The sequence below is a fragment of the Balaenoptera musculus genome, chromosome 19 (assembly GCF_009873245.2).
Source record: "Balaenoptera musculus isolate JJ_BM4_2016_0621 chromosome 19, mBalMus1.pri.v3, whole genome shotgun sequence".
NCBI lineage: Eukaryota > Metazoa > Chordata > Mammalia > Artiodactyla > Balaenopteridae > Balaenoptera > Balaenoptera musculus.
The window spans coordinates 7,394,611-7,418,469 of NC_045803.1; the positions used below are offsets into that span (position 1 = coordinate 7,394,611).

A 23,859-nucleotide genomic window follows, 5' to 3' on the forward strand; every position below is an offset into this window, starting at 1 on the left:
CATCTTACCACTAAGAAAGAAGCCCACGCTCTTCATCCTACAGGCTCAGGCATCTTCAGGTTCTGGAGGAAGCATATTCTACACTGGGAAATACTGCTCTGATCCATTTTTTGGGTGACACGGAAGACTTCTAGCTTTGAGTGACTCCCAGGCCAGGAAAAGACCTGCAGTACGTACAAGCTGCAATGCAAGCAGCACTGCCGATTGGGTCATGGGGCCCAGAAATATCTGTAGATTGGCAAAGATGTCACACACAGTTTCTGCCAAGGATTCTGCCGACAGAGAAAGCACAGTGTCGACCCCAGGGTTGTGAAGCAAGGCCATGCACCGTGTTCCAGAGGAACTCCTGGTGTGCTACTGAGCCGATAGAGATGGAGGATCAGAACACAGGCTATCACATGCCATGCAGCCAGCGTGGCCCATCGTGAGTTTATTCTGTTGGAACCCCCAAGTATTTCAGGGTGGGCGGATCCAACAGTGATCCGTCGGGAGGTGGATCCTAGATCAGGCATTAGCAGGACCAGAAGACACAAATAAGCTGCATAAGCAGGTGGGTCAGACCCCCGTGACATTCACCGCCCCCCCCCCCCCGCTTATGATTGCCCCCGCTTATGACTATATTGGACAGGCTGGAGTGGGGAGGTGTTCCTTATAATCAGCAGACAAAGGAGGGAAAAAGCTGAGCAGTATTTTCACTCATTTAATTCTTTTTTTTTTAAAGCTCAATAACCTTGAATTTAACTTTTTTTTGGGCCCCCCCCCGCCCAGCACAGCATGTGGGATCTTAGTTCCCCAACCAGGGATTGAACCCGTGCTCCCTGCAGTGGAAGTGCGGCGTCTTAACCACTGGACCGCCAGGAAGCCCCCTCATTTAACTCTTTGTCATGGAATTTTTAGGCATCTACAAAAGTAGGACAATCTCTAACGAACATTGTAAATCAACTATACGTCAATTTTTTAAAATGACAAAAAAAAAGTAAGATAATATGATGAACCATCCCCATCCCAATGACCTTTCCCCTAGTTTCACTACTTATCAACTCGTGGCCAGTCTGGTTTCATCTATGCCCCTGTGGTACGCAGAACAATGGTTCCCCCAAAGATGCCCACCTCCTAGTCCCTGGACCCTGTGCATGTGTTATGCTACATGGCAAAGGGGAATTAGGTCGCAGATGGAATTAAGGTTGCTAATCAGTTGGTTTTAAGATTAGGAGCTAATCCTGGATTATCTGGGTGGGCTCAGTCTAACTACAAGGGTCCTAAGGACCACAAGGGTCCTTAGAAGAAAGATGATGGCAGGAGTCAGTCACAGGAGGTATGACTAGAGGAGAAAGCACAGAGGGATGCAGCAATGCTAGTTGTGAAGATGGAAGATGGGGTCATAACCTAGGAATGTGGGCAGCCTCTAGAAGTAATAAGAATCCTGGGGGATTCATTTAGGAGATGTCAACCTTTAAGTTTAGGGTGGACAGGGACTTCCCTGGTGGTCTAGTGGTTGAGACTCTGTGCTTCCAATGCAAGGGGCGCAGGTTCGATCCCTGGTCGGGGAACTAAGCACCCACATGCCCTGCAGCCTGGCCAAGAAAATATTAAAAAAAAAAAAGAAAAAAGTTTAGGGTGGGCAGTTGGTGTTGCACCTGAGCTCATGAGAGCTCGTGGGGTTGTCTGACTGGGATGGGCCTTGAATGGTTGGGTTTGGTGTGACTGGGGCTGGGAAGGCAGTAAACTGGGCAGGTGTTGGGGGTTATAGCTGATGTGGTGATTGTAACCGGGAATTCGTGGTGGGGCCCGGAGATGGATGGGAACTTTTCTCCTCCTCCACCCTGACCCTCACCTCTCCCATCCCTGCCCAGCTCGAGAGCACGGCGGACACCACATCCCCAGCGCACACATTTTTATTAGACCAGATGTGGGATTCCCAAACCCAAACAGGCTGCTTCTGTCCTGCACCAGCCCAGCCATAGAGACCTTCCCCCTAGTTCCTGGGGAGACCAGCTCCCCTCTGGAAGGTGTCAAAAGTTAGTGGCTGTCGTGGGTGCCCTGGAGCCCCTGGTATGGCAAGGGAGAGAGTCACGGCTGTGCTCCGAGCCCTTCTCCGCTAACCCTCTGCACTTAAGACGCTGCCCCTCCTGGAAAAGGGCGGCCACGTCCAACAATGCATCCTCGATGTGCTGCCCCAGCCGGTGGGAGTCCTGGAAGGAGAGATGTGTCACGTCCAGGAGAAGCTGGGAGAGGAGCTCCCAGGGGCTGAGAAACAAGAGGGCTGGGGTCCCTGCTCCTGGGTCTGAGGGATGAGGGGTTTGGGTATTAGGACTCCTGGATCATGGGATGGTCGGGAGCTGGGAGTCTGCACTCCTAGGCTGTAGGAGAGCAGGGAGGTGGGAGTCCTGAGGGAGGAAGGGGCGGGGGTGGGTTAGTCTCACCGTTCTTGTGCTTGATTTTTTGCTGGAGATGTGGAAGGTGATCACATCATCCCCCATGAAGATGTAGGAAACACCATAACCATGGTCATCAGCCTTGACAGGGACAGAGTGAGGGCAACAACATAGCCCCCGGTCCCCCTCCCCACCCCCACTAGGTAGGAGTGCGGACGCCCAGCCCCCTCCTCCCTCCCTCAGGGCCCAGTTCCACTCACAGGCCCGAATCCACCACCAGAGGAAACATAGTCGGGGTAACTGTGGACGTCGAACAGGTGGATTTGCTGAACAGGAATCTGGCTGGTGGCCAGCTGCCACTGCTCCGAGTGAACCTGAGGGACAGAAGTCGGTCACGTGTGCAATAAAGACAAACTGACCCACAGGTCCGCGCCGCCTTGGCTGAACTGCCTATTTCCCTTAAATCTGTGCCGTTCTGCCCCTCCGCTTCCTGACGTCCCCCCTCTGCTCTTCTCCCTTTTGACCACACCCCTCTTTCCTTCTCCCAGAACCCGCCCTCTCTCCTTGTCCCCCCTCCCCCAACCACGCCCCTCTCCCTTTCAACCCCTGACCCCGCCCCTCTCCTCTCTGACCACGCCCCTCGCATTTCTTTCCATAACCACGCCCCTCTTTCCTGGCCCCTTTGCCCTCTCCGCTCTCTCCCGTTTTCTTTCCCGGGTCTCCCTAACTCTCTCCTCTGCTGATACCTCCATTTTCCAACATCACCCTCCTTGCCCGGAAGTGCCTCCCTTCTCCAGTGGTTTGCCACTTCCCTCTTTAACCCTTTCCCTGCATCCCAACCTGGTCCAGGAAGGGAGACTGCAGGTGGAGGAACTGGGACACGATGTAGAGAGCAAAGAGGTGGCGGTCGACCCCCTGTCCACTCATCGCTGCCTTCAGCAGGGCTTGGTGCTTGTCCACCGCCAAGCGGAACAGGGCGAGGCACTGTGGGTCCTGGGGTCCCCGGGGAGGTCACAGGTCATGGAAAGACAGGAAGTGGGCTTACTGCTGAGGCCTGTCACACCCCTGGCCTCAACCCAGCTTGCAACATCCCTGCAAGGCAGAGATATCAACTCTATTTTGCAGAAGGGAAACAGGCACAGAGAGGGGAAGTCACTTGCCCAGGGTCACACAGCAAGGCAGAATCAGGTGGATTCCCAGAGCTGTCTGACTCTAGGGCCCAAACTCCTTCCATTGAACCACAATACTTCGTAAGTTGGGGGGAGAGGCAACAGAGGTGCCTGGGGGGTTCTGAGCAGAGAGGTTATATAGGAAACATGAAGAATGGTACAAATGAAAGGCACAAGGTCACACAGAGGTTACATAAAGAGACCTACATTGTGGAACCAGGGCTCCCTCTTGGGTGCTCCCCCAGTGCCCTCTGTGTGACCCCCATTAAAGCATGTATCACACTGTGCTGAACTACCTCTGTCTCCCCCCATCAGTGAGCTCCTTGAGGTCAGAGACCGGGCTTGGTTCCTCCCCTGTCCCATCACGGAGCTTGGACCTGAGAAGGTGCTCCTTAAAAGTTTGTATATGTATGAATGAGTATGTGGAAATGACTGAAGCCTCAAACGAGGCCCACACCCACTGTCTTCTCTTTGTCCTCCATGGCTCTCACAAAGTTGCAGGCCTCCCTCGTGCAAGAACGCACCGTCTCTGTCCGCCCTTCCAGGAACAAGCGAGTCATGGTCGACTCATAAGTCAGGCAGAATTGACCCCTGTCCTGGGGACAAGGAGGAGAGGAGCCTGTCAGCTAGGTTCAGGAAGTCTTCACGGACTTGACCCACCTCTGTCTGGACCTCCAGCTCCTCCTACCCATGGACATGCGATTGGGAGAGAGAAATCAAGATGGTGGACCCACCATGGCAATAACCAAGAAGTCATTAAAGGGGTCAATGCGGCGGGTCTTGGGGGCCCAGGTGAACTGAGGTCCTGAGAGGGGGTGGGGGTCGGGAACCCAACTGACCCGAAAGTAGGCCAGCTGCAAGGCCATCTGGATGAAGCTGTCTGAAGAGAGGTGGCAGCGTTTGATGAAGCTCTTGCCGAAGTGGGAGAAGGGGAAGACGTGGCAGTCGATGTTTCCAGACAAGGTCTTGGCTCCCCTCAGGGCTAGAGAGATGGATAGATGGATCTGCCAGAGAAGGAGGAGGGGGGAATGGCCAGGGGTTACAGAAAGGGGTAGGTTAGAGCTGGGCATGGGGCTGGAAGTGATGGGAATGGAGTGAGGTTGGGGTGGAATATGGAAAAGGGGACAAAGAAGGGAATGGAGCTGAAGGGCTAGGTTAAAGATGGAGCTGGGGCTGGCAGTGAAGGTCGGGATAGGATTGGGGTTGGGGATAGGGATAGGATGGGGAATGGGGTTGAAAATGAGGACTGAATTGGAGCTGGGGATGGGGTTGGGATTGGGTATAGGATGGGATATGAGTTGGGGTTGGGTATGGGATGGGGTTAGGGTTGAGGATGGGGTTAGGGTTGGGTATGGGATGGGGTTAGGGTTGAGGATGGGGTTAGGGTTGGAGATGGAATTGAATTTAAGAATAGCGATGGAGCTGGGGATGGAGATGAGTTTGGGGTGGAGATGAAGTTGGGTTTGAGTGGGGATAGAACTAAGTTGACGCTGGGGATGGAGATGGGATTGGGGTTGAGCGTGGGGTTGGGTGGTGGGAAGAGGGTTAGTGTGGGGTGGGTTTGCATTTGGGGATAGGGTTAGACTGAAGATAGGGTTGGGGTCTGAGGTTGGGGCTTTTTGGGGGATGGGGTGTGGGTTTGGTGTTGGGTTAGGGATAGGGTTGATATTTCGGTTGAGATTGTGGTGGGGATGAGGTTAGAGTCAAAGCCAGGAATTTGGGGACTTGGAAGAGAGGCCTAGAAACCAGGCCTAACCTTGTCTGGAAGGTCCCAGTGCAGCCGCTGGGGCTGGGGCAGTGAGGGGTCAGGGTGTCCCTTGCAGTGACCGTCTGCCGAGTAGCCCAGCTGAAAGCATTCTGTGGCCAGAGTGAACTGTGTACAAATGGAAGCTGTCAGAGTCCCTTCCTTCCTCTGGACCAAGGGACATCTAACCAGGGACCTCTTAAGTCCCTTCTTAAGGGGGTCAGGGACAATCCTTGAGAAACAGAAACCTCTGATGGTCACAGGTGGGTTCTTGGGGTCATACTCATTGAGAGCAAGGCTAATACTAATACTCGGTGCTTACTGCCCTTGTACTTCTGACAGGTGGATAAAGAGCCACCAATGGCTGCCCCAGCCCTCCCAAGACAACCCCCGCCATGATCCTAGGAGAGGAGAGAGAAAGCTGGGCATAGCATGGGCTTCTAGGGGTCAGCATTCCTTCTGACTGAGTGGTACCCATGCCCTGCTGGTGGTTAAATGTTTTAAATCAGTCCTGATGGAGCACCTACTACGGGCCAGCCTCCCACTTAATTTCTCCCTAGAAAGAAGGGATTAAGATCCCCATTTTGACATTAGAACTAAATGAGAAGAAGAACCTCTCACTTTATGCCTTAGAGTTTCCACTTCTCTTTATCTTACTCTATGTGACATCTCTTTGTTCAAAGTCAATATGCAGAGATGGCAGATGACAGGCAGTGTCTTGAGGGTCTGAGGTTAAATTGAATTGAGAGTGTCATTTACCAATATAATCAAAGGCAAATTCCCATTTTATAAACAATAAACAGGCACAGAAGACTCAGTGCTTACCTGGGGCTGCTCTCAAGATCTGGAAGCAACCTCCCTTCCCCTCATACATGCCTGATCCGCACCCTGGATCCCAGCTAACCCCTCATGCAACACCACGGAAGACTGGGAAACTGGTGGGGTGCAGACACCACCCCTTATGATTTAGGTACTAAGTGAAATAGAGAAAAGAGAGATGCTAAGGTTCTCAGGACTGGAGGGGAGCTTAAAGATGAAAGAAAATCCAAGCTTTTCACCTGATGAAGCAGAAACTGAGGCTCAGAGGAGGGGAGTAACTTGCTGAAGGTCACACAGGAAACCAGAGCTGGGAGATAGGTCTGACTCAGTGTGAGTATGATATGGTTGGAAGGCCTCACTCACACTCTGGTCTCAGAGCATTCTGGATTCTTATTCTCACTCTGCAACTTCTGATTCTGTGACTCTGGGCAAATCACTTCCCTTCTCTGAGCCCCAAATGCCCATTCGTCAAAGAAAGGTCATAGGGAATTCCCTGGTGGCCCAGTGGTTAGGACTCAGCGCTTTCACTGCTGAGGCCTGGGTTCGATCCCTGACTGGGGAACTCAGATCCCACAAGCCGTGTGGCACGGCCGAAAAAAAAAAAGAGAGAGAGAGAAAGAAAGGTCATAATCCCAGACAACCTTTTTTGCTGCAGGGCGACCCCGGTCTGGTCTCTGCCTCTCTCTGAGCCTCCGTTTTCCCTCTGACCTTAAGGCGCTGGAGAGGAAGGTCTTTGGAAATGGGGGGGGGGGTTAGGCCCCCAGGGTGGGGCCGGCCAGCTGCCATACCTCCCACATGTGTCCTGAGATGGGGCAGTCAGCCCACGAGTGCTCCACGCTGAGGCCCAGCTTCCCGTTGGAGAAGACGATTAAGGAGAAGGATTTGTCAAACCAGCTGCGGGGGGAGAGTTCAGAGTATTCACCAAAGAGGCCAGAAGGGACGTCGGGGGGCTCTCTGTGGGAACTCAGGGGGTTTCCGTGGGGAGATCTAGGAATCGGGGCTGGGGTCCTGGTATGGGGAGCTCTAAGAAGGTGGAGGTACTGATGGTCTCTGAGATGTGTCTCAGGTTTGGAGAGTTCAGGGCTTTTGAAAGAATGTGATAAAAAAGGTTCAGGGTTTACGGGTGCTGAGAGCTTAGGCGGACTCTCCCAGGAGCCTCAGAAATCAGAGTGGTGCCTGGTGGGCACCAAGGAAGTTGTCTGAGGATCTCTACGTAGGCGGGGTCCCAGGTGCGAGGTCCTGGCTTTGGGGTGCCTGCATTAAGGTCTGAGGATTCCATGGTTTGCAGTTCTGAGTCTGAGGTCCCCAGGCTTGGGGTCTAGCTGCAGGTCTCTGGGTCTAGGGGTCCCAGGTTTGGCATTTGTTAATCCTCAGATCTGGGGTCACTGGGTCTGCGATTCTGAGTCTGGAGTCCCAGGTCTAGAGTTTCTCAAGGTCTGAGGGTCCAGGTCAGGGGTTTGGTGGTCCTTAGATCTGCAGTTCTGGATCTGGGGGTCCCAGGTCTAGCAGTTATCTGCTTCAGAGGTCCCTAGGTCTCAATGCATTGGGTCTGGGGTCACATGTGGGGTGGGGTCCAAATCCCCAGGCTGACTCACCGGTCATGGCCCCTGCCGGCCAGCAGGGCGTGGGCGTAGGCGTCTAAGGAAGCTGCAGGGTCCTCCCTGGTGAGCCCCGCGGGCTCAGAGTCGAGTGATACAAAGAAAGCAGCCCCTTCGACGGCCTCCAGGGCCTCCTGGGCCTGGGTCTTCAGGGACCTCCGCACCTGGGCCCACATGTCCCTGTCGGGGGAGTGCCTGAGTTCCGGCTGACTCTCTACCATGCCCAGCCTCCACCCGGCCTGCAACCTCAAGACGCTGGCTGGGCCTCCGGGCCCCCAGATCTGTGACCCTCACCTCGGAGCAGCGGTCAAGGCCGCCAGATGCTCCTCGTGGGGGCAGGCAGGAGAGGGGTCGTCCAGGATTCGCTGGAACTGCTGCTCCAGGGCCCGCGGGGAAAGCAGGCCACTCTGGGAGTGGGTCCCCACGCGGAAGAATCGGCCCCGGTGGAAGACGGCCACATGTCTGCTGTCACGAAGGTGGCGGATGTGGTCTAGGGGTGATATATTATAAGAATAACGTGCTCTGTGATGACCTAGATGGGTGGGATAGGGGGCGGGGGTCCAAGAGGAAGGGGATATATGTATACATATAGCTGATTCACTTTATCGTACAGCAGAAACTAACACAACATTGTAAAGCAGTTATACTCCAAAAAAAATAATAATAATGACCTTTATTAGGCACTTACCAAGTGGCTTACACTGTCCGACACACTCCTTTAATCCTCACCACCCTAGGTACCCTTATTATCCCATTTTAGAGAAGAGGAAACTGAAGCTCAGAGAGGGTAATAACTTGCCCAAGGTCACACAGCTTGGGAGTTACAGAGCTGGTATTTGAACCCAGGCAGGCTGGCTCCAGAGAGCGTGCTCTTAGCCACTACACTGTTCTGCCTCTATCAGTGAGGAGGGGAGAGGAGGCTCACCTTTGTGGACCCCGGGAATTCGCGTGGTGTTGAATATCTTCTCATACTGGGCAGAGCACAAGGGCCGCATTCCCATCAGCAAAGTCTGCAGGAGGTCATGGGTCCATGAACTGCTTCCCAGGACCCACGTGGCCTCATGGTCTCAGGACCACAGCCTCTGTCCCCAGCCCGCGGGCGCAGCCCTCTTACCGGCAGGATCTCCTGGCGGTTCAGGCGGTGGCGGTACAGGAGGAGGGCGTGGACCGCGTTCCCCGCACGGGCAGCCTGCACGGGAGTGGGCGTGACATACAGGAAGTCCTGTGGGCAGGTCCAGGGGATAGCAAAACGCCTGAGGTCAGGTTTGCCTCTGATGGGGGCACTGACCCCAAACACAGGTCTTGATCCCAACAGAGGCAGGATGGTGAAATCCAGATTGTGATTGAGGTCACTGACCCTAAACCCCACATTCTACCCAGACACCCCAACCCTAGACCCCAGGAACTATGAACCCCATCCCCGGCCTGGTTCCTAACCTCCTTCTCCCCTTCTCACCATCATATAGTAGTTGCTATTCACCATCAGTGAGTTCCGGGAGCGCAGGTACACAAATTCTTCCCACCAGTCGCTGACCTAGGAGTGGGGCAGAGAGACACACAGCTGCGGTGGCTGGGGTCAAGGTACGGGGGGGCGAGTGGGGGAGGGGAGCCCCCCAAGACTTTGCTATGGCAAACAGGGAGGGTGGAGCTCCATGAAAGGGGCATCAAGATCAATAACTAGCAATAACCTAGAAGTCCATCGATGGGGGATCAGTTAGCTAAACCATGTAACCCTCAAGTTACGGAATACTTCACAGCTGTTAAAAATAAGTTACATCTGGGCTTCCCTGGCGGCGCAGTGGTTAAGAATCCGCCTGCCAATGCAGGGAACACGGGTTCGAGCCCTGGTCCGGGAAGATCCCACATGCCGTGGAGCAACTAACCCCGTGCTCCACAACCTCTGAGCCCGCGTGCCACAGCTACTGAAACACACGCGCCTAGAGCCCGTGCTCTGTAACGAGAGAAGCCACCTCAATGAGAAGCCCGCGCGCCGCAACGAAGAGTAGCCCCCGCTCGCTGCAACTAGAGAAAGCCCGCGTGCAGCAATGAAGTCCCAACGCAGTCAAAAATAAATGAATGAATTAATTTTTTTAAAAAGTTACATCTATATTACTGACAGAGAATGAGTACCAAGACAGGCTGCAGAGTGAAAAAGGCTAGGCACACAACAAGATATATGAAACGATCCCATTTTATTTAAAAAAATACTACTAAGACCCAACCTGTCCACCAAGTGGATGAATAGACAACCAGAATGTGGTCTATCCATACGATGGAATGTTAATATAAAAAGGAATGAAGTTCTAAGTCTTCGGGGCTACAGCATAGATGAACCCTGAAAACATTATGCTAAGTGGAATGACTCAGACACAAAAGGACAAATTCCATTCCTATGAAAAATCTAAAATAAGCCAATTCAGAGAGACAAAGTAGAACAGAGGTTACCTGGGGCTTTGGGGAAGTGAGAATAGGGATATTTTGCTTAGTGGACACAGAGTTTCTGTTTGGGATGATGAAAAAGTTCTAGAGAGAGATAGTAGTGATGGTTACACAACACTGTGACTGTACTTAGTACCACTGAATTGTACACTGAAAAATGGTTACAGTGACAAATTTTATATTATGTATGTTTTAATCGCAATTAAAATTATATATATTTATGTTTTATATATAATATTAAATATTAATGTGTTATATGATATATAACATATTACTAAATACTTTAAAATTATATATTATAAATAAAAATTATATACTTAAATATATATATATATCTCTCTCCCTGGGTATAAATATATGTATATATACACTCAGAAAAGACTCTGACCAAAGTATTTCTCACAGGCGATGGTGGGAGAAACAAGAATTAAAGGGAGGTAGTCAGAGAGGACTTGAATGTTTTCTAGATGTTTTTCTTTCTTCTATGTCATAGAATCGCATAGAGTCTATGAAGACATACATGTTTGCTTGCGTCTTAAAGTTGATGGCATCCTACACTTCCTTACACTTAGACTAGGCAGGATGTAGTTGTCATTCCCTGGGAATGTGCAACATCTTCTGGAAAAATCCATAAGTTTCCAGCAAACGGTAGAAAAGTTCTATATCTTGACCTAGCCAGGGGTTATCTGGTTATATGCATACATAAAACTTCATTAAGCTGTACATGTAAGATTTGTGTATTTTACAATACTATATGTATAATATTGTGGAATTCCCTGGCTGTCCAGTGGTTAGGACTCTGCACTTCCACTGCAGGGGGCATGGGTTCAATCCCTGGTCGGGAACTAAGATCCTGCATGCCCCTGTGGCCTGGCCAAAAAAAAAAAAAAATTGTAACATTATATGCATATCATGTACCATTTTTTTCAAAGAAAAGCCTCACCAGCATCAAAGCTTGCTAAAGTCTATGACTCAGAAGAAAATCCTAGAGATAATTGTGGAGCAAGATTTTAACTTCCAGGAACCCAACTGTTGGGATGGGAGGTGGGGGGGGGGAGGGGCGTTGGGGAGGTGGCGATGAATCAGAAAATCTCCAAAGCAAAGCAAAAATTAATCTGGTTTTAATAAAGGCCACTTTAGTGCTCTGCACCAATGGCTTTAGGTACATTATAGGATCTTTCAGGAAATGCTGCATTGTCAAGGTTCTTGACAACACAGAGGATGAAGCTGTGAGGAAAGTAGGAAGATATGAACAAGTCTGAATCAAAAAGCAATTGAGAAGAGATGGATTCTGAGCGTGAAAGTCTTAGGGATGCCTAGGCCAATTTATTACAATTTACATTTCCGTTTTCCTGAGCTTGCTTGGGAGTGATAGTTGATACAAATCTATGTCTAAGTAAGTCTGAGCTGTTTTAACGTATACAGTTGATTCTCATTACTCGCGGTCGTTATGTCCTATAAAGTGGCAGTGAACGCTGATTAGCGAACACTGAGCCATTGTTCCAAGGGGAAATCAGGGTCAGGTTCCTTCCAGCCCTGTTCCATCTCAGCTTGGAACGTGTGCATCGCGCAAGCCAAAATTTTTGCCATCCTGCGCATGTCCGTGAATGACTATGAAAGTGCCATGAATACTGATTTGGGGTTACAAATACATTTTAGCAAGTCGGCAAATCTGCAAATACAGAATGCATGAATAATGAGGATCGACCTATATAATAAGTAATAAGAAAGCACTGTGTTAGACTAGTTCTTTTCCCTTAGTTGTCCATAGATAATGGTGTATGTTATAACTGGCAGTGCCTTAGAGGTACAATGAAATATATCAATGAAATATATATAATATGGTGTGTACATACATTATTTATATATAATAAACAACACATATTTATATAATTTATATATTATATAATTGCTATATTATTTATATGTGTGTATATATATATTTTTTAAGAGCAGAATCTGGTCCAAGAGCATGAAGGGAAAAAAAACCAAACCTTAAAACTAAGGCTTATTGGGCTTTCCTGGTTGCACAGTTGTTAAGAATCCGCCTGCCAAAGGAGGGGACATGGGTTCGAGCCCTGGTCCGGGAAGATCCCACATGCCGCAGAGCAACTAAGACCGTGCGCCACAACTACTGAGCCTGCGTTCTAGAGCCTGCGAGCCACAACTACTGAGCCTGCATGACACAACTACTGAAGCCTGTGAGCCTAGAGCCCGTGCTCCGCAACAGGAGAAGCCACCGCAGTGAGAAGCCCGCGCACCTCAACGAAGAGTAGCCCCTGCTGGCTGCAACTAGAGAAAGCCGTGCACAGCAACAAAGAACCAAAGCAGCCAAAAATAAATAAATTTATGAAAAAAAAACCCCACTAAGGCTTGCATAAAAAAGAATGAAATATTGCCATTTGCACAACATGGATGGACTTAGAGATTATCATACTAAGTGAAGTAAGTCAAAGAAAGACAAATATTATATGGTATCACTTATATGTGAAATCTAAAAAAGTGATCCATCTGTCTCTTCTTCCAACCTCCACCTCATCACATGCTGCCTGACAGATATTTGTGGCTTCCTACGGAATGGGAGGCCTGGAAGCCGCTTACAGGGTGACTCGCTTACTGGTTCTATGCCTCGGTTTCCCAAGGATCTCAACTCAGAGTGCGTTCTAGGGCTCTAGCTCCTGAAATCATAGTAGAAGCCCGTTTGGCGTCTTTGCCCAGACAGCGGAGAGGAAACAAGAACTGGGGGCGGGGCTTAGAGACTCGGCAGGTCAGAGGAGGGGCTGAAACGTTGGAAGGGGCCCGGAATTCTGATTTAAATATTGGCGGGTTGGGGGCGGAGCTCTGGATGTGGGCGGGCCCTGGAGGCGGAGCTTAGATTATTGAAGAGCCGGGCTCAGAATGCGGGAGCATGGGGGGACGGGGCTCAAAATGTTGGCACAGGATGGACGGGTTCCAGAATATGGGAGAGGAGGGAGGAGCTCAGAATATTGAAGCCATCTGGAGCTGGGTTTAAACTATTGGAGCGTGGGGGTGGGGCTCAGAATGTTCTCACGTCTGGAGTGAAGCGCCAATCTCCGCTGGGCCTGGGGGTTGTGGGCGGGGCGTGGGGCGGGGCGAAACACTCGCAGGGTTAGGAGGGCCAGCTCAGAACCTTTGCCTACAGGATGCGGTACTCACGTAATTGGACGCCCACCAGGACTTGAGCTGAAGGTACCACTGCAGCAGTGACGCCTGCAGCCTCAGGAATTCCCGGGCTAGGGCCGCGGTCCAGTCGAAGTCCTCGTCGGAGAGGACGGGTCGGACAGACTCCAGATACTGAGGGGCAAGGAGGGGAAGACGGCAGGTCGCACCCCACTGCTCAGCAGCCTCCCGCCCCATCCCCGGGGACCTGGCCCACCTTGCGCACGGTGTCCTGCACGGAGGGCACAGGCTGACGCGGCAGGGAGCGTTGGTAACTGAAGAGCATTGGGTGGCGGCCGGAGAAGATGCGAACCAGGGCCTGGCGGAAAATTAGTGGTTCATTAAACTCCTCACTGCAGCCCGGCAGCCAGGTGTTGGGGGTAGCGGGGTGGCAACCCACAGAGAGAATGGGGCAGAGAGAGTTTGAGCAGGGCTCTGCCCCTCCCATACCAGCCAGGTCTTGGTGCGTGAGGACATGGCTCCGTGGGGTTGGAGGAGCCAGCCGTGGTAGGACAGAAGTAGCCTCAGGGCCACATGAAGCGTGAAGATCAGAGCTCCCCACAGACACGAAGCAAACAGCGCGGCCGCCAGGACCCCCCGAAGCCTGTGATGCTGTCCACCCCTGGGGTGGGGGGATAGAGAAAAAGAGTATAAGCCTGGGTCTCCTGGCCTCAGAACACCCCTCCCCTCCAGCCCCACCCAGCGCCTGCGGTTCCTAACACTCTCTGACTCTGTTTTTTTAGCTGTTGGAGGAATATCCTGTAGCATTAGAGTTGGTCAGAAAAAGTCCAGTTTCCTCATTTGTGAAGTGCTAGGTGTGATTTTCTCTCGGTACGCCCACCGTCTCCTCCCAGGACTGCGGAGACACCAAGTTTCTAAAATCACTTCCCATGGAAACTGGCAGGTGCTTAATAAATAAGAGCTGGTATTTCTATTGAAATATACCAGATCAAATTACACTGTAAGGCAGTGGTTCTCAATGTGTGGCCCTTGGACCAGCAGCATCAGGACCACCTGGGAGCTTGTTAGAAATGCAGCTTTCTGGGCCCCATAATCTCCATCTCTTGGCATTCAGGCTAGCAATCAGTGGTGTAACAAGCCTTCCAGGTGACTTCAATACAAACTCAAGTTCAGGAAATGCTGGTCTAAAGATACAGTAAATCAACATGTTTGCAAAGTTGCAATCAGACAGGCTGTGAGCAAATCCCACCTGGAGGACTCGGGGCGAGTCACTTCCCCTCTGTGGGTAAATCTAGCCTTCCTAGAAATGTCTACGTCTGATCCTGGATCTGCCCTTTGAGGCCGTCTGCACAAAGTTTGAATCGTCTTCCCCAGGAGGACTAATCCAAGAGTTAGAACCTGCCACATCACCCACATCTGGTTTCCAAACCTTCCCCAACAACTATAATAATTCAACCACTCCCATTTAATAACCTCCTAGTACTGTACTGAATATTCCACATGCATGATTTTGTTTAATTCCTCCAACCACCCTAAGAAGCAATTACTATTATCCCCACATTACAGGTGAAGACCCTGACACCAAGAATGGTGAGGTCTCTTGCCCAAGACTACACAACTGTAGATTAGCAGAGTTCATACTTCCATTAGTATATATAACCATAACTGGATATTGTCTAGTTTGCCACCATCCCCTTTAGCAAGAAGCAGCCAGGGTGGAAAATGTACAGAGACAAGAGAGGAAATCACCTCCTTTTACTTGAGTCTGTACCTTTATTTATCTGACCCCAAGTAAGTCTCAAGGGTTACTTTTCTTTAACCGGCATACATGCTGATAGAGAAACTTACTGGGTGGAGGGAAAGGGATTAGGAGGTTACTGGGCTGAAGTGGGAGACCTCACCAGTCTGGCAGCAACTCTTTGATTTTCTCCATCAGTCCTAAGGAAGGATCCAGCTGGAGGAACCAGGCAAGCTGGATTGCACTGAAGAGGAACAGCCAGCTGAGGGGGCTAGCAGGGAACACACCTGTGAGAAAATCGTTCTGCGGAGAGGAAAGGGCACCTATTCAATCAATTATCCCATCTGCTCAGCACCATTCTTAGATGTTGATTCAGCACTGAGCTGGGTGCACCAGACGCCGTGGGGAACAGACACATCTGGGTCTTGCCCCCAGGGAGGTAAGACGAGAATGAAGTGAGTACTAATGGCGATAGGATAGGGCAGGTTGCTCAGCCTGAAGGAGTCAGGGAGGGCTCCCCGGAGGAGAGGTTACTCCCAGGCAGGACCCCGAAGGTGAAACTGTCAAAAAAGCAAACTGGTATCCCATATACAGCAGTGTCCAGAGCTCAGGAGCTGGCCATGGGATGACTGAGGAATGAATGAAAGTGTTGGGTAACTAATCAGACTCCCAGGGAAGCATGCTAGAGTTGACTAACATTTCTTTTTAATTTTTATTTATTTATTTATTTATTTTTGGCTGCCTTGGGTCTTTGTTGCTGCCTGCGGGCTTTCTCTAGTTGCGGCGAGTGGGGGCTACTCTTCGTTGTGGTGTGCGGGCTTCTCATTGTGGTGGCTTCTCTTGCTGAGAAGCACGGGCTCTAGGCGCGCAGGCTTCAGTAGTTGTGGCACATGGGCTCAGTAGTTGTGGCTCGCGGGCTTAGTTGCTCCATGGCATGTGGGATCTTCCTGGGCCAGGGCTCGAACCCGTGTCCCCTGCATTGGCAGGCGGATCCTTAACCACTGAGTCACCAGGGAAGCCCCAAGAGTTGACTAACATTTAATGAGCACTTACTACATGCCAGGTGCCATTTGCAAGGCTTAACTCTTTAATTAACTCACAACAACCCCGTGAAGTAGGTACTAAGATGTTCTCTTTTTACAAAAGAAAACACGTAGGTTCAAAGTCACACAGAGAGCATGGTTAAGCCGGGATAAGAGCTACTGTTGGTTTTGGTATCACCACCAGGGCTCAAGAAACCACTCCCTCTCCTCTTCCCACATTTTAATGACCAAGAAGGCCTCGGAGATCATGGTTTAGACCTTGGGCTCTGGAGTCCCCACCCTCTGGGTTCAGATCTCTGCTCTGTCACTACCTAGTTGAGTGACCGCAAGCAAGTGACTTTACCTCTCTGTCTCAGTTTCCTCATCTGTAGAATGGGAACAATCCCAGTACTTGGCTCATAGGGCTGTCACAAGGGCTGGATGAGGAAATATTCCACAAATGCTTACTGCAATCCAACAGCAGTGACAAGACAGAAAGATTCCTGCTCTCATGGGGGATAGAGACAATACCTACATAAGTAAAGGCTTTAGTGAAGTGGGTCAGATGACGAGAGGCGCTATGGAGAAAAATAAAGCAGAGGGCTCGGGGTGGGGGGAGCAGAATGGTAAATTGCATAGCTCATAGCCAGGCACACTGTAGGTGCTCAATAATTATTATGACAATCCTCTCTGTTGCTAATCTACTCACTGGAGATGTAGTTACTTGACAGTCTCCCTTTGGCTTGGCAGGAAAAGGTTACTGGCAAATGTGGTTATTTTTCTTTTTAAAAGAAATTTTCAGTTCTTCTATCTAGGGCTCTGTATTGCAATAGAAGAGGGGCATCCTAATAACAGGAAATGTCTCCATAGCACTTCCCAAGTACAAGGAGCATTATTAAATTATTTCGTTCCCCTGTCACTCAGTAAGATAGAAATTATTATTATCTTCATCACATAGGTGAGGAAACAGAGGAGATAGGAAGTTTGAAGAACTCGTCAAAGGCTACATGGCCAGGAAGTGGTGGAGGTAGGATTTGAACCCAGGTTCCCTGGCTCCAGGGTCCACTGTCAATCACTTAAACCATCCGGGATGCCTTGTGACCCTAATGCACCAGGATGAACCACAAGGCACCGAACTCTGAAGTCTGCCGTATCTCAGAATTTCATATTCATTTGGAAATGATTTCAGATGACAAATCTCCTGCCAATGAACCACCCACTAAGTGCCGGATGCCACGCCACATGCTTGGCCCAAGTGACCCACTGCACATAATTCACAACAGCTCTCTTGGCATAGATATTGAGATCACATTCTAGAAAAGCACCCCAGGGTAGTGGGGCCTCAGCATGGACTCCAGAGCCAGACTGCTAATTCTAGCTCTGCCTCTACTTCTGCATCTTAGCAGCTGTGTGACCTGGGAAAAGTGAAAGCACCTCTCTGGGCTTCTCTTTCCCCATCTGTAAAACGGCACTAATGATAGGCTTACCTTAGAAGACCCTAATGGGACCTCCCTGGCAGTCCAGAGGTTAAGACTCCACGCTTCCACTGCAGGGAGCGTGGGTTCGATCCCTGGTTGGGGAACTAAGACCCCACAAGCCGCGCAGCACGGCCAAAAACAAAAAGTCTTAATGAGGACCAGAGGAGCAACAGAGTCAAAGGGCTTGGTTGGTACAGAACCTGAGACACATTACTACCTAGTTTGATTTTAGAAATGAGAAAGCAGAAGCTCAGAGAAGTGACTAACATGCTGGAGGCTACACAGCACCTGCGTGGCACGTAAGACAAGAATCGTGATGCTGGAGCGGTCACTTCTGTGAGCCAGGCCTTCTGCTAAGACAACTAATGCTTACAACAATCCCTTGAGGCAGGGACTGTCAAGGTTCCCATTTTTTACGTGAAGAAAGTAAGGTTTAGGGCTTCCCTGGTGGCGCAGTGGTTAAGAATCTGCCTGCCAATGCAGGGGGCACGGGTTCGAGCCCTGGTCCGGGAAGATCCCACATGCCGCAGAGCAACTAAGACCGTGCGCCACAACTACTGAGCCTGCGTGCCACAACTACTGAAGCCTGCATGCCTAGAGCCTGTGCTCCGCAACAAGAGAAGCCACCACAATAAGCCCACGCACTGCAACGAAGAGTAGCTCCCGCTCGCTGCAACTAGAGAAAGCCCGCACGCAGCAACAAAGACCCAACGCAACCAAAAATAAATAAATAAAATAAATTAATTAAAAAAAAAAAAGAAAGTATGGTTTGGCAATCAGTCTATGGAATTACAGCTCTGGCATTGCTGAGGGCACAGCCCCCATCTTGGGACCAAGTTCCAAGAGCTACGGCTTCAGGGTGGTTCCTGGGGTCCCAGATTGGAGAGGAAGGATGTGAGAGCTCCACGTGACCATCAGGGAGAGAGGCAGCTATGCGATAGAAAGGCAAGAGTTGTCATTATTACAATTATCAATTAATACTAATATGAGGTTCTGGTGGGGGCCATGGCAACAGGTGACATGAGTCAGAAAAGAGCTTCAGAGGTGACTCAAATACAGGGGTGACAGTCAAAATATTCAACACAGCAACACCAGTCCAAATCCATCTATAAGCATAGAAATCAGAACAGTGGTTGCCTTGCAGTGAGGGTGAGGTAGAGAGTGCTGGCTGGAAAGGAGCTCGAAGGAACATCCTAGAATGATGGCAGTGCTGTCTTGATGGGGAGTTGGTTACACAGGTATTATACCGGTTACAAAGATATTACAAAATTCAAGGACTGTACACTTAAAACAAATCTGTGCATTTTTCTGTATATAATTAGATCTTAGTTTAAGTGTCTATTTATATGTATATATATAAATGTGTGTATTTAACCACAGGTTAACATTTTAACTGCTGGGTTGGCCTGAGGAGCAGGGGGCTCCAGGGGCAGGGTCTCTCTGGGGCTTTGGGTTAGTGGCTATTTACTCACTGGAGCAGATACATCTCTATTTTAATAACCATTTTAACAACCAATATGGCCATAGAAGTGTGATCCACCCTGCTCAAATGTCTCAGCTTCCAGAGATCCTCCTGGGCTGCCCCCTGGTTTTATTATAACACCTCCAGGCTCCCTCTTCCCTGCCTGCTTTATCTTCCTGCATAGCATGACACCACCTAAAATACTCTATGGTTTGCTTATTTATCTTCTTTATTGCCTTCTCCTCCAGCTTGATCAAGAGCTCCATGAGGGCAGATCTGTCCGTCTTGCTCCCTGCTGTGTCCCCAGTGCTCCAAACAGTGCCAGGCCCTTAACAAATGCTCCACAGATATTTGGTAAATGACAAACAATATTATAATCTAAAGCTAACCCTTACTCAGCACTTGCCATGGGCCAAGCACTTGGCTCAGGGCTTACATGTAAGAATTCTTTTAATCCTCGAAACTGTCCTGTGAGGGAGGTGCTACCATCACTCCTGTTTCACATGTGGGGAACCTGAGTCTCAGAGCAACGTGCCTGCCCAAGGCCACACAGCTAGTCAGTGGCAGAGCCAGGATTCAAACTCAGTCCTGGCAGACCCCACAGGTGTTCAAGACCTGTGTTCACAGAAAGACGGTGTGACCAGCAGGGAGGCTCCACACGTAGATGGTGCCAGAGTTCTAGAACCGGGGAGTCTGGGGCTGACGTGGGCTCTGGGTAGATGTTGGCATTCTAGGGCATTCTAGGGCAAGGGCAAGGAGCAGGAGCTTGGCTTTTCCAGAGCTGGGGCAGCAGGGTTTGTGGTGATGGGTAACTAGAGGATACAGACAGTGGAGGTTCACATCTCAGAGCCGTAGGGAGGGTGCGCCACATACTGGAGAGGGTACTGGAGGTTCACAGCAGGGGCAAGGAGGGGCCTCTCAGACCCAGTGGGTAAGGACTATGGGAAAGGGGGGCCTCAGGATTGGGGTGTGGGCTACCCAAGATGTTGATCAGGCCATGGGGTTCTGGAACGGGAAGCACCTCGTTTAGAGCTAGAGATGAAAGGGAACGGTAAGGGGACTGAGTTCTAGAAATTGGGGTGGAAGTTGTGTTTGTGGGTGTGGGGAGAGTGGGAAGGGCTTCCAGGAAGTGGCTACAAGAGGTGAATGGCAGTTCCCAGTAGGTGAGGTTGAGAATCCCGGAAGTGAGCCATAGAGAACCCGGAAATGGCTTTAAGGGGTCCTGAAGTAGACACCAAAATTCCCAGAAGGGGTGACAGGATCCCAGAAGTGGGACCACCAGGATGCCGGAAGGGAGCCTTAGGCATCCCGGAAGCAGGTAACTGGATTCCTGGAAGGAAACCAAGCCGCAGCCCTCCTCACCCAGAAACGGGACAGATGCCTTTTCCAAGAGCGCAGTCCGGAGAGGTAGATCTCCTGCAACATCGGGGCACTGAGCTCCACTTCTCCCGCGTCCGAAGTCAGCGGGGGTCGGAAGCCCACGGCCTGGTGCGCTTCAGCCATGTCACGCTACAGCCCTGGGAGGAGGACAGAGGGTCATTCTCCAGACCCCCCAGCCCCTTCTCCGCAAACCCAGGAATACAGGACGCCAGCTCACCCTTCCCTAACCACCTGAGGGGTCTTGAGGGTCCTGGCCGAAGACTCCGGTATTGGGGGGACTTCAATTGGGGACCTCTGTGAACGCACAGAAAGGCAGGAGGGATAATTTGCGTTAACCCCTTTTGCGGCTATTCTGAGAACATGGTGCGGGGACAGTGCGCCCCCCCCAAGGGCCTTTCAAGATTCGGGGGTCGGGGCGGGAAACCGGTCCAGGGTGAGTTGCGGGATCTCGGGAAAAACATTAGTCCCAAACCCATTTGAAATGAACACCTGCCAGACGTTGGCATTGTCCACTCCATTTCCGCTTCCCATTCCAAGGCTGGGGCTGGGGGGTGGGAGTGAGGGGGGAGTTGGGTGGGGGTTCTCTATAAATTCATACGCTCTGGGGTAGCCCAGCGTCCCCTCCCCCCGCCCCCGGGCTGAAGGGGATGGGGGGGAAGCACCCTACTGCGCATGCCTCGCGGGCAGGGATGCTGAGGCTGAGAGCAGAGGCGAGCGTCGAGGACAAGTGATGGAGAGGCCCGCACTCCCAACCCAAGACACAATCCTCCAGCCCCCGCAGGAGCTCGGGCCCCTCCAGTCCGGCACTTACCACGCTGAGTCAGGGGTCCGCCGATTGGATCCTGGAGACCAAGCCCGAGTACACCCCCCCGACCTCCGATTTAGAGCGCCGGACTCAAGCCTCCCGCTTGCATATGTCCAATCCCAGTGACTGTGAGTCCAAGACTTGGTCGATGGGCCTCCGGAGCACCTGTCCGCCTCCGACTATCCAACATCCAGGAACCCGGATTTCTGTCTCACGGGTGCCTCGCAGGGTATTCAAGTCCTAGGTTTTATCCCCGCCCCCTTCCAATCTCCGCGCTCAGTTCCCGCCCCCTTCGAATCCCAGCGTCCAATCCCCTCCCTCCGTTCGATCCCCAGCCCACAGACTCCTACCCGCCTGATTCTCCACCATTGGGCCTCCCCCGTTCTACGCAGCACCTCTCCTCCGAACCCCAGTTTCTTCGGCTCCCCAGTCCACTCTTTGTCTCTTTTCTTTCTCTTTGAGGAAGGAAGCTCAGCTTGGAGCTCACAGCCCACGCGCGTAGGAGCCAGAGTGAATCTCAGCCCTACCACCTAGGGGAGGGAGGAGGACTGCTTTGGGGTCAGGTCGGCCCACCAAAACCACCCACGGAAGATGCAGCTGCAGGGATTAAGTTGGCGTGGAGGTGCTACAGCAGATTGGATTCAAGTTAGTCAGAGGGACTTCCGTGAGGGGAAAAGTGCGTGGGTAAAGGGGAGGGGCTCAGGGACCGGGCTCAGATTGGGTGGCCAGAACGGGCACAGACAAGCAGAGACTGAAACATGGAACTCTCGTTTTATTCAGCTCTGGACGTTAATATTCTTTGTCCATGCTGGGTCCGGTGTGCACGTGGTCCAGCCCAGTCGCAGCCTGGGGAGAGCCCAGGAGGTGGAGTTAGGGGAAAAGAAATTTGGGGTCACGGCCCCGATACACAGATGGGTAGACTGAAGCCAGGGGACGAGCAGAGATGTGCCCAACATCACCCAGCGAGCTGGGCACTGAGCTGGCCTCCTTGCCGCAGGCTGGGGTCCTGAAGACGCAGCAAGAGTCTGGCCGCGCGCCGCCGGCGGCGCCCATAGCTGTGGGGATCCTGAGGCTTGCGGCCCGCCTTCCCTGAGAGCTCCTTGGTGGAGGCAGAGCGGAGCCAGTATATAATCTCTGGCAGGCGGTGCGTCTGGCACGTGCCCAGTGAACAGAGGTGCCCGCGCAGCTGGGAGACCTGGTGCCGGGGCCGCCTGGGGATGGAGCGTGGGAGAAGAGCGGGTTCAAACAATCCACTCGAGAAATGGAGCCCCGTGGGCGACCCAGAACTCCGAGATTGGCGGGCGCGTTTCCTGATCAACTTCCCATTCCACCGAAGCGGAAAACCGCCTAGAGAGGTCGCACGCCCCTCGCGTCTCCCTCCGGCTCTGTCCCCGCTGCCACCGGCGTTTCTCACCTGCCCGCGGAGTCCGGGTACCCCAGGGTAGAAGAGGCGAGGAGCAACAGCAGGAGGATGTGGGCGGTCATCGTGGGGGTGGGGCGGGCGGGGTCCGAGAAGCCGGTGGGGGAAGCTGCTCCTCTGGGCTGCGGCCCCGCCCCCTTCCCGGGCCTGGAAAATGCCCTCTGAGAGACTGCTTTAGTGCGAGGAATCCGGGCGTCCCCACTTCTCAGGCCGAGAAAACAGAGGCCAAGAGCCACACCATGCCAGAAAGGCAGGATTAGGATCCGGACGCCCACCTCCCGCACCGCGGCCACGGAGCCCTCACGGGTCCCGCCGAGGTGCTATCTACGCCCCTGGGAGGCCTCGGGAGACGCGACCCCTTTAAGGCGGAGGGAGGAGGGGCGGGGCAGCTGACACCTGCAAGTGACGTCGCAGCTTCGGGCTTCCAGGAAAGGGGTGGGGGCGGGGAAGCGCTAGGCTACTTAGATGCGAACTCGCCCTCATCTCTGTCAGGGACCCGACTAGCGTTAAGTCTCAGGGGACAGGCGACTTCCAGAGAGGGGGCTGGGCAATGTGGGACATTGGCAATTGGGACAGGTGGCAAAGACAGCCACCTTAAGTTGTAGAGAGAGTCTGGGCCCTAACACCCTCCTGGTAGAAGAGGAATAGGTGTAGTCGGGTGTGGGTTGCGGGCAGGCCTAGCGCTCTAGCTGTACTGAAGCAGGTGTAGGAGGGCCATGGAAAGAAAAGCCTGGGATTCTGTCTCCGGTGATCCAGATCGTATGGACAGAGACCTGGGGGACCAGCAACTCTTGGGAAAGGAAGGGCAGGCACGTGTAGACACCATGTCGGCAGCAGAGGCTGAACAGACAGCCCCTGGGGAGTTGTGAAGCAGGCTAGTGGGGCCTCAGTGTGCATCTCCGTAAAGTGGGGCAGAGGGTGGGAACCCCCCGAGCTCCAAGCCAGGCTGGGGGAGGAAGCAGGCACCCAACCCCACAAAGAACTCTATCCCCGGACTTCCCTGGTGGTGCAGAGGTTAAGAATCCGCCTGCCAATGCAGGGGACACAGGTTTGAGCCCTGGTCCCCTGGTCTGGGAAGATCCCACATGCTGTGGAGCAACTAACCCCGTGCACAACTACTGAGCCTGCGCTCTAGAGCCCGCGAGCCACAACTACTGAAGCCCGCGTGCCTAGAGCCCGTGCTTCGCAACGAGAAGCCACCGCAATGAGAAGCCCGCGCACCACAGCGAAGAGTAGCCCCCGTTTGCCGCAACTAGAGAAAGCCCGCAC

The 23,859-nt window shown here is 52.2% G+C and overlaps 2 protein-coding genes across 4 annotated transcripts; both read right to left on the reverse strand.

The window, feature by feature from the left end:
- Window positions 1-1,879: 1,879 nt before the first annotated feature.
- On the reverse strand, window positions 1,880-21,405 carry CPT1C (carnitine palmitoyltransferase 1C). Of its 3 annotated transcripts, none has more exons than XM_036833232.1 (19): window positions 21,177-21,405; window positions 20,348-20,502; window positions 15,187-15,326; window positions 13,775-13,946; window positions 13,542-13,643; window positions 13,322-13,459; window positions 9,162-9,239; window positions 8,820-8,927; window positions 8,631-8,715; window positions 8,000-8,195; window positions 7,703-7,885; window positions 6,896-7,001; window positions 5,301-5,417; window positions 4,384-4,548; window positions 4,006-4,140; window positions 3,216-3,368; window positions 2,636-2,749; window positions 2,424-2,516; window positions 1,880-2,192 (listed from the first exon to the last, which is right to left on the reverse strand). In XM_036833232.1, the coding sequence occupies exons 2-19, from the start codon at window positions 20,486-20,488 to the stop codon at window positions 2,013-2,015; spliced, it is 2,406 nt and encodes an 801-aa protein (XP_036689127.1). In that variant the 5' UTR covers window positions 20,489-20,502; window positions 21,177-21,405; the 3' UTR covers window positions 1,880-2,012. The 3 variants fall into 3 exon arrangements, with proteins under 3 accessions (XP_036689127.1, XP_036689128.1, XP_036689129.1); XM_036833233.1 differs by having other exon boundaries at window positions 9,186-9,239; window positions 21,177-21,384; XM_036833234.1 differs by having other exon boundaries at window positions 8,820-8,894; window positions 21,177-21,384.
- A 524-nt stretch (window positions 21,406-21,929) lies between these two features.
- Window positions 21,930-23,700, reverse strand: ADM5 (adrenomedullin 5 (putative)). The gene is made up of 2 exons (XM_036833267.1): window positions 22,585-23,700; window positions 21,930-22,381 (listed from the first exon to the last, which is right to left on the reverse strand). The coding sequence occupies exons 1-2, from the start codon at window positions 22,653-22,655 to the stop codon at window positions 22,126-22,128; spliced, it is 327 nt and encodes a 108-aa protein (XP_036689162.1). The 5' UTR covers window positions 22,656-23,700; the 3' UTR covers window positions 21,930-22,125.
- Window positions 23,701-23,859: the final 159 nt, after the last annotated feature.

Bases quoted from the DNA above. Each gene is read 5' to 3' on its own strand.
- ADM5 (XM_036833267.1), bottom strand. From the start codon at position 22,655: ATGACCGCCCACATCCTCCTGCTGTTGCTCCTCGCCTCTTCTACCCTG. The intron at 22,382-22,584 runs GTGAGAAACGCC...CTCCATCCCCAG, and splicing joins TACCCGGACTCCGCGGGCAG to GCGGCCCCGGCACCAGGTCT.
- CPT1C (XM_036833232.1), bottom strand. From the start codon at position 20,488: ATGGCTGAAGCGCACCAGGCCGTGGGCTTCCGACCCCCGCTGACTTCG. The intron at 3,369-4,005 runs GTGGGTGTGGGC...CGGGGACCCCAG, and splicing joins TGGAGGACAAAGAGAAGACA to GACCCACAGTGCCTCGCCCT. The intron at 2,193-2,423 runs GTGAGACTAACC...CTCTCCTTCCAG, and splicing joins AAAAATCAAGCACAAGAACG to GACTCCCACCGGCTGGGGCA.